The sequence below is a fragment of the Ovis aries genome, chromosome 11 (assembly GCF_016772045.2).
Source record: "Ovis aries strain OAR_USU_Benz2616 breed Rambouillet chromosome 11, ARS-UI_Ramb_v3.0, whole genome shotgun sequence".
Classification (NCBI taxonomy): Eukaryota; Metazoa; Chordata; class Mammalia; order Artiodactyla; family Bovidae; genus Ovis; species Ovis aries.
In genome coordinates, this window is record NC_056064.1 from 55828887 (window position 1) to 55838371 (window position 9485).

Sequence of the window (9485 nt, forward strand, 5' to 3'; positions counted from 1 at the left end):
TTTACAGCCGCGGGAACTCAGCTCCATAAACCTCTCAGTCTCACTCACATGATCCATCTTTTTTCCGGGCTGAATTTAGGGAAGAGCGTGCGGGAGCCAGATAAGGTGAGATTTATATTTACCCGTTAAGAGGCGCCCCCTCCCCCGCCGCCCTGTCACCTCGGCGCAGCCCGGCTCGGGCGCGGCCCCGCAGTGCGGCACCCAGAGGACACCCCGCCCCCGGCGCCCACCGCGCCCTGGCGCCCCGCGATCCCGACACCCACAGCCGAAGCTCAACAGACGCCCCAAGGGCCCGCGGGCACTCCGACGCGCCCCCAGCCCCGGCGGCCCTTATCTTTGTGCTCGTCTGTTGCCGCCCCAAGATCGGGACCCTGATGCCCCTTGCCACACACACACCCCCACCCCGCCCGGCCCCCTCAGCAGGACTCCAAGTCCGGTCTTCCTCTAGCCCTTCCCGCATCCCTGCTCTGGCGGATGCTGCGAGGGCGCACTTGGGTATCAAGTCCCTGGGCAGTCTTCCAGCGCCCTCTACTGGACAGCGCGGGCAGGGGGCGGCCTGGACCAATGAGTGCAGATTGCTGACCGTCTGGCGGTCGGTCCTCGTAACCTTCTTGGACGCTCTGTCCAGGGGGCGGGGGTCAGGGCAGCCCTCAGACATCCTTCCCCAGTCCTTGGCCTGTTCCCTCGACGGGTAGCGACATCGGGGGCCGCCGCGCCTGGCTCTCGTGAGGACAGACCTCGAACTGCCCCCAGACTGGGCCTCCCGGGGCGGGACGCTGGGGTGGCCCTCTGGCAGAGGGGCCGGCCCTGTGGGCTCAGGGGCAGGGTCACCGCAGTGAGCTCTGCAGCAGGGAGTTTAGGACCCAGGGGCAGCGCGGGGCGACCTTCCGGGCGGCTGGCGGTCCTCCCCACACCCTCCCCGCCGGGTGTTCGGCTCAGATGTCGGAGTAGCGGCGGCTCTGGCGCTCCCCGTCCTCGGTCTGCGGCGGCAGGGGCTGGCGGCCCCGGCCCCTGCCCGGCCCCCTCCCCCAGCTCCATGCCTCAGCTCTAACCCCGTCGCCCTCCCCGGCGGGGGGCACGTCCCCGTGTCCCCGGCCCGTCCCGTCCAAGTCAGGCGCCATGAACGACCAGTACCACCGGGCGGCTCGGGACGGCTACCTGGAACTCCTCAAGGAGGCCACCAGGAAGGAGCTGAACGCCCCCGACGAGGATGGCATGACCCCCACCCTCTGGGCCGCCTACCACGGCAACCTGGAGTCGCTGCGCCTCATTGTGAGCCGGGGGTGAGTGCCGGCCTCCCAGGCCCCTTAGGGGAGGGCAAGAGCCTCAGGGCCCATCTGGAGCCCCTAAGATCACCTCCTGCCCAATTGTGTGGCATCTTCCCCCGCCTCCTCTGAATCACCTCCTTCCCTGGGACAAGGCCCTGAAGTGGGACCTGGGAGACTGGCAGTTGTGGGAGGTGCAGACAAGCTGAGGCCTCTGACATTTGTGACCTGGATGTGGGGCTGAGAGAGGAGGGGGCCTGGGACTTTGCGGGGTGGGGGTGGGGGTCCATGATGGGGTCGGGGCTTCAGAGTGAGGAGAAAGTGGGAGGGGCCACCTGGGTGGGTAGTGCCCGGATGCCAGAGCGAAAGGTATGAGAGGCTGGGGGGGAAGGAGTAGAAACCTCACAAATGGGGCTGCCAAAGAGCCCCTCCCCACTGCCCACCCCCACGCCCCCAGCCGGGGGCCCAAGGGGTCCTCCCCATCAGTGCCCACAGCCCCCACACACTGTTCTCACACGGCTCGCTTCCTGCTCACTCCCGGGATTTATGGGCACTGCCCGCAGGACCAAATGCCACTCGGTTCAGCCACCTCATTAACTAGCTCCCTCTGTCCCCCTCCCCCACACGGGCTCCCTCACCCTCCCTTTGGAGTTGTCGGGGGTGGGGGTGGGGGGACGAAGGGGCATTGCATCCAAGTGTCAGGGCCAGGGAAGCGGTTTGGAAGTAGCAGTTGAGGGATGCGGTGCCCAGGGCTACTGACTTGGGCTCCCTGGGGCTGCCTGACCCTGTGGACCACTTGCCAGCCCCAGCGGTTTAATAAAGAGAAGCCAGGTTGACCCGGACACCAGGGCGGCCTGGATGGGGCAAAGGGAGGCCAGAGATGCCCCTGGAGGGTTAACATGAACATCTCAGGGCCTGGGAAATCATGGTTCAGGCAAAGGGGCCCAGCGGGCCTGGTGCCAGGCCCTGGCGTGCGGTTGGAGCACGGGATGAGCGGGGAGCCCCCCCTTTGCTCTCCCTCCACGGCTGCTCCCCAGGCCCCAGCCACAGGTGGCAGCAGCCCCCGAGACTAGGAGCTGAGCCATGTTCCAAGAGGCCAGGACTGGCCCCTGTCCACGCCAAGAGGGTACACAGTGATCCTGCTCGCCCCTTGGAGAAATTCATGGGAAGAGGGGACAAAGGGGGCCCCCTGAGTGCACCAAGCCCCCCAGCTCCTCTGGAGGGCAAGGGCTGGTGCTTGATTGGGGGGTGGGCCTGTTGCCCAGCAACTCATTCCCACATGCAGGACCTGAAGACCAGCAGTGGAAATGAGGAGGGGGGTGCCAGATGGGAGGAGGGGCAGTCACACAATGAAGCGATTCTTCCTCCAGCCCTGCAGGGTGTCCTCCTCATTAGCTTGGGGCAGAGGGCCTGAGCTAGGCCCTTGAGGGAGGGGCGAGCTTAGAGGAGCCAGCGGACGTGTGCCCAGAGGGGAACAGTCTGGCAAGGAGGGGCTGCATCTCCCGGGCAGGCCCAAGCCAGCCTGCCTCCCGGGGCTTGTGAAGATGTGGCGGCCCCAGGACTGGACGGCAGCTGGGCCCAGGTGGCAGGATGCCCGCCCCCTCCCCTCCGGTCCTGGCTGCCCCCACGCTCCCCTCCTGGCCCAGGCCAAGACCCAACACCTGCTCTCACACGCGGGCTTGCCAGGCCTGGCCCTGCTCCCTGCAGACGTGGCGGGTCCCAGGGAAACGCAGGCACATGCTCACACACTCCCGGGGGCTCAGGCCCAGCGCACACCATTGGTACACCACTGCTGTACTGGCAGCCGCTTTCACCACGCCTGCCGAGAGACCCGGACTCGGCCCTGGCCCACCACCTCTCTGGGCCAGCTCCCCGCTGGGCACCATGAATAATTCACTCTTTTCTCTCTGGGCATCAAATATTTATCCCCTGAGATTCCCAGCCCGCCCGTGCTCTTGGGGTAAGGCCCGGCCCTGGCCCCGCCTTCTCCGTCGCCCCACCCTCTGCGAGTCTGGGCCACCTTGAACCGCGGCCTCACTCTAGGTGCCTGCAGTGGCTCCGGGCTGCGGGTCCCCGATGTCCTGGAGTCGGAGAAGCGATCTCAGGCCGTCGAGTCCCTCTGGGGTGCCTCGGGGGGAGCTCAACCAGGCCGGCCGCCTCCCCCGCCTGCAGCTGCTGCCTGCCGACTGCCTGAGTTTGCGATGCTCCTCACCCCTCCCCGCGTGTCGTTCCGCAGGGGTGACCCGGACAAGTGCGACATCTGGGGCAACACGCCCCTGCACTTGGCGGCCTCCAATGGCCACCTGCACTGCCTCTCCTTCCTGGTGTCCTTCGGGGCCAACATCTGGTGCCTGGACAACGACTACCACACGCCGCTGGACATGGCCGCCATGAAGGGCCACATGGAGTGCGTGCGCTACCTGGACTCCATCGCAGCCAAGCAGAGCGGCCTCAGCCCCAAGCTGGTGGGCAAGCTAAAGGACAAGGCCTTCCGCGAGGCGGAGCGGCGCATCCGTGAGTGCGCCAAGTTGCAGCGCAAGCACCACGAGCGCATGGAGCGCCGCTACCGGCGCGAGCTGGCCGAGCGCGCCGACTCGCTCAGCTTCTCCAGCCTCACGTCCAGCACCCTGAGCGGCCGGCTGCAGCATCTGGCGCTCGCCGGCCACCTGCCCTATTCGCAGGCCACTCTGCACGGCACCGCCAAGGCGGGCAAGACCAAGATCCAGCGGAAGCTGGAGCGGCGCAAGCAGGGAGGCGAGGGCACCTTCAAGATCTCCGAGGACGGACGCAAGAGCGTGCGCTCGCTCTCTGGCCTGCAGCTGGGCAGCGACGTGATGTTCGTGCGCCCGGGCACCTACGCCAACCCCAAGGAGTGGGGCCGCGCCCCGCTCCGGGACATGTTCCTCTCCGACGAGGACAGCGTCTCCCGTGCCACGCTGGCAGCTGAGCCTGCGCACTCGGAGGTCAGCACAGACTCCGGCCACGACTCCCTGTTTACCCGCCCAGGCCTGGGCACCATGGTGTTCCGCAGAAACTACCTGAGCAGCGGGCTGCACGGCCTGGGCCGCGAGGATGCGGCACTAGACGGCACGGGCCCACCGCGGGGGCGGCTGCAAAGCTCCCCCAGCCTCGACGGCGACAGCCTGGGCAGTGCCAACAGCCTGCAGGACCGCAGCTGCGGGGAGGAGCTGCCCTGGGACGAGCTGGACTTGGGCCTGGATGAGGACCTGGAGCCCGAGACCAGCCCGCTGGAAACGTTCCTGGCCTCCCTGCACATGGAGGACTTCACCTCCCTCCTGCGGCAGGAGAAGATCGACCTGGAGGCGCTCATGCTCTGCTCGGACCTCGACCTCCGCAGCATCAGCATGCCCTTGGGGCCCCGTAAGAAGATCCTGGGCGCCGTGCGGAGGCGCAGGCAGGCGCTGGAGCGCCCACCAGCCCTGGAGGACACCGAGCTGTGAGTGCACAGCCCCTGGGCAGGGATGGGAAGAGAGGGCTTGTCTTGTGTGTAGCGCCCTGGGGTGGGCGTGGATCTGCCTTTTGGGGAGGGGGTGGGGGAGGTAATAACTAGGTCGTCATCAATTACAAGAGGCCCCACTTATTTACCGGGGCTTCCCTGGTGGCTCAGATGGTAAAAAAATCTGCCTGCAATCCAGGAGACCTGGGTTCAATCCCTTGGAGGGGAGGATCTCCTCGAGAAGGGCATGGCCACCCACTCCAATATTCTTGCCTGGAAAATTCCATGGACAGAGGAACCCGGCAGACTATAGTCCCTGGGGTCCCAAAGAGTCTCATGGGACTGAGCAACTAACACTTTCCACTTGAAGAAGTTGAAGTTGAGTCGCTAAGTCGTGTCCGACTCTTGCGTCCCCGTGGACTGTAGCCCACGAGGCTCCTCTGCCCTTGGGATTTCCCAGGCAAAAATACTGGGGTGGGTTGCCATTTACTTCTCCAGAGGATCTTCCTGACCTAAGGCTCGACCTCTGGTCTCCTGCATTGCAGGCAGATTCTTTACCAACTGAGCCATCACGGAAACCACTTATTTACCCCCAATTCTGACAAAGAAGCTGCCAGTTTACATTGCTGATGTCAAATGCACCTCAATTTTGAAGATGTCAGAATGGAGGAAGTGGGTGTCTTCCTACGGATGACGCTCAGTGGTCATCACAGCCGGGCTGTTTCGAGCCCTGCCGTCTCCTGGGCACTGGAGACGCCCTAATGCAAGTTCTCTCAGTTAATCCTGCCCAGCTCTCATGTGAAGGGGCTATATCATCCCCATCTGACAGGTGAGCAAGTGGAGGTTCAGAGGGTTAGAGTAGCTCGCCGGAGGTCCTTTTGCTGCTGAGTGGAGAGTTGGGCTTGATCCCTGTGGTTCTAGAGCCTAGGGACAAGGGTGACTCCCATGAGATAGAGGGTGTGGCAGTCAGTCATCTCTCCAGATGCCCAAACCCTCGAGGCAGATATTTTACCTGCTGGTCCCTGAACCCTGGAACCAGGAACATGAGCAAATGCTCCCATCAGGACCAACAGCAGCCTTGAGGGTGGAGTTGTCACCTTCAAAAAGCCACATGGGAACCAAGGGCCGCTGTCTCACTGGCAGTGTTGTTGGCCCATCCCGGCCCTGACTCTCCGAAGTGACATCCCATAAGCCCAGCAAACACTGCAGCCCCCTTTTGGTCTCTCTGGCCTTTACAATGCACAGCTGGCGGGGGTGGTGGGGTGGGGAAGGGTGTCTGGTTTAGAGTTTGGGGGATGGGAGGGAACCCTGAGGCCACGCTTTGCATCCCTGACCATCAGCCTGCCTAGGGAAGGTAAGTGGGCAAAATAGTTGGTCTTGGCTTAAAATAATGTCTCCAAAGATTCTTAGCTCAAGTCTGCTTCTGTCTCTTCCTCCACAGGTAACAGGGGGCTCCTCTCCCCAGACCAAAATGAGTTGCAAGTTGCCACAACCCACAGTGGGACCAAGAGGTCCTCACAGTTGCCAGCCCTGCAGCTCCCCGGCCCCTTCCCCAGAGCAAGGATCGTGCGGGTCATCTCTCCTGAACGCCTGTCCGCACTCTGCAGCGGAGGGTATGGCCTGCAGGCACCTGGAAGGCCAAGAGAGTGACCCAGAACATAATTCTGAGGGGTCTCAGGGTCCCTAAGCCACATCTATTTGAGTGGCTTTAAAGAACGTGTACATTCGTGGAAGGCCAGCCCCAGTGCCCGTTAGAGCTGCATGGAAGTGTGGGGGGGGGCGGGGGCACCTATCTCGGGGACCATGGTCTGCCCTCACCCCTCCTCTGAGGGTCCTGTCATCCTGCTCAGTCTGCAGGCTCACTTCCTACCTTTTTGTGAAGGAAGGGTTTGGGCTGCCTCCCCTCCCCACATACACCCCAGGGAGGAGGTTCCCAGCTAGACTCTTCAGCCAAATGCCCGAGCTTAGTCCCCTGCCTGTCGCTGAGCATGGCTAACCCCCCCCACTCCTTCTCCTGGCCATGCTGGGGGTGAGGGGTTGGAGTGCCAGGCTGGGCTGGGGTGGGGTGACTGGTGCCCTTCTGGCATACCCCGGGGTGGGGTCCAGCCTGACTTGGCCCTCCCCACCCCGACCTTCTCCACTCACTCTGTCCTCGGATGTGCAGCCTGGTTACCCAACCTGTTACCCCCTGTCCAAGACCCCAGAGGGTCAGGGCCGTGGATCCAAGGTGCTAGAGCAACTGGCTGCAGTATTATGGCCTGGCAGGGATGCTTTATGCTGGACAAAGGCATCTGCCAACTGGTTCAGAGTCCCCCAGGCCCAGGAGGGCAGAGACTGGTTGTAGCCAGGTGTCCAGCCGAGTGTGGACAAGGCCTGCGAGGTGGACCCTGGGAGCCTGGGGATGTGGAGAGTCTAAGCTCTGATTGTCCCCAGACCCCCAGGGCTCTGTGTCAGGAGGTTGGTTGGTGGATGTCCCTCAAGCTCTGGAAGCCGCTGAGTGCCTCTCTGGTTCTGCATGGGTGGCAGGTGAGGGAGAGCTTAGCTAGAGTCCCTGACCTGTCATGCTGGTGAGGTCGGCGGAAAGGCCAGCCTCGGAGGGTCCTCAGACCAAGGTCCTGAGTGTGGGAGAGTCACTAAAGCCCACACACAGGGGGCACATATACCTCCATGCGGATGCGTCCTTGCCCTCTGTCGACAGTGGTCCCCCCATCTCTGATCTTCAGCTTGGGAAGAGTCTCCTACCAGGGGGGCATTGCCACAGCCCTCAGCTGCTCCTTCCTGGGACCCCTTGGCTGGGGCAGGGGAGAGAGAACCCCCACAGAACACCACAGGCCTCGCTGCGGTGTGTCTGTGTTTGAGGATGGCCCCCAGGCACACACATGCTCCAAGGTGGGAGCGTGATGGAGATGGCCCCTGTTCCCACACTGAAGGCTTGGCTGCCCTGAGCCCGCCTCAGTCTTTCTGCCTGTTCCCTGGGCCTGGGGCCGCCCCCATGTGCCGATGCAACTTTCCCGGAGCGCTGGGAGCTGCCCTTCCTCTCCAGTTCCCTGTCCACGGATGGCTTCGTCCCCCTCCCGGTCCTTCCAGTGCTGGGGTGGGGCAGGCTCCCCGATTCCCACCACTGTACGAAGCGCCCCTCCGGCAGGCTCATTATAATTTTTGTAAAAAACATTCTACGTCCTTGTCGTGACTATGTCTTGTTTTACTCATGTGGGGGTGGGAGATGGGTGGGTGAAGAGAGCAAGAGGGTGGAGGCGGGAGAGGGCCTTTTTGTGTCTATGAGGACTTGGTCCTCTTCCTTGTGGGGGAGGGGGTCCTGGGATAGATGGTAGGGCAGCCCCCACACATCTCTGCAGAGCCTCTCTCATCCCCAAGTCTTCACCTTGCTCTCTCTGGACCTAGGATTTAGAGCTGATGGAGAGAGGGGGTTCAGAAGAGCCCCCAGCAGCTGAGTGAGGAGGATCTCAAGACCCAGCCCACCCCAGCCTCCATTTCCCTCATCACCCCCAGGAAACTCGTGGGACAGTCCTATTTAGCGATGTCCTTTCTCCCAGGGGTAAGGCTTGCCCTGAAGCTGCGGGACAAGGGGCTCTGTTTTTTCAGTCAGGTCTGAGAAAGGGCCCTGGAGTCATTTTGTTTCTTTCCCTAAGGTTGCTGGGCTCAGTGCTGCTGCCAAGGGCAGTTCAAGACAGCCTCCTCCCTCCAGGATCATCAGAAAGGTTTACAGGACATCAGAGCCACAAGATTGCCTAGCAAGAGTCTAGAGGTTCTAGGCCACCTCCCTCCACTTTACAGATGGGAAACCTGAGGCCTACCGAGGAGACCCAGGCCTCCTGATTGCTGCCTGGTCTTCCTCACCCTCCATCCCCCCCATCCCCACCCCCACCTTGGTTGCCAAGGGGACCAATTAAGATACAGATAACGCGATATGCCGCCCTCGGGTGCTCCTCGGCTTTCCGCCACCTCGCGACCCCTACTGGCGGTCCTGGTCACTGCACCTACCTCACCAAAGACCCGCCTCCTGGCGCCGCCGGTCCAGGGACGGACATGGGGGTGAGGAAGCCAGAAGACCAGACGGAACAGACCCGAGCTTCGGCGTGGAGGAGAGACTAACCGGAAGCAGTGGGGGCTGGGGTCCCCACGGGTGGAAGCCTGGGGTGCAGCAGCTGGTGTGGCTCCAGGAGGCCTAAGGGGACTTTAAACACAGTGAAGGTGGTTTTATACAGTAGGGATTCACCTTTCTCTACTCATTCCCCTTAAAATTTAGATCGAGGTTAGGGAGATTCTAAAATGCTAAACTAATCAATGATTATTAGCTTTAGGGGATTAGAATCTGGTGCCAGTATGGACGCTTGCCCTGGAAAAATGCACATTGAACAGGTTTACACTCACATAAAACTTTCCTCCTGACTCCAGGCAGCTCCTGAAGCCGGCAGAGGTCCAGGGACCCCAGCTTACGAAGCCTTAGGGTTTCCGCGGTGGCTCAGTGGTGACGAAGCCACCTGCCAGTGCAGGAGACATGGGTTCCATCCCTGGGTCAGGAAGATCGCACATGCCTCAGAGCAACTAAGCCCGTGTGCCACAACTTCCGAGCCTGTGCGCTGAAGCCTGGGAACCGCAACTCCTCAGCCCACATACGCTAAAGCTCGTGCTCAGCAACAAGAGAAGCCACCGCGATGAGAAATCCGAGCACCGCAACGAAGCGTGGCCCCCGCTCACCACAACTAGGGAAAAGACCTTGCAGGGACAAAGACCCAGTGCAG

General features: G+C 62.4%; 1 protein-coding gene across 2 annotated transcripts; it reads left to right on the forward strand.

The window, feature by feature from the left end:
* The first annotated feature begins 937 nt into the window (after positions 1–937).
* On the forward strand, positions 938–7886 carry USH1G (USH1 protein network component sans). 2 transcript variants are annotated; one of them, XM_042256402.2, is made up of 3 exons: positions 938–1283; positions 3502–4722; positions 6164–7886. In XM_042256402.2, exons 1-3 carry the CDS (start codon positions 1120–1122, stop codon positions 6165–6167), a joined length of 1389 nt encoding a protein of 462 aa, XP_042112336.1. In that variant the 5' UTR covers positions 938–1119; the 3' UTR covers positions 6168–7886. The 2 variants fall into 2 exon arrangements, with proteins under 2 accessions (XP_042112336.1, XP_027831223.1); XM_027975422.3 differs by lacking the exon at positions 6164–7886 and having other exon boundaries at positions 3502–4726.
* The last annotated feature ends 1599 nt before the right edge of the window (positions 7887–9485 follow it).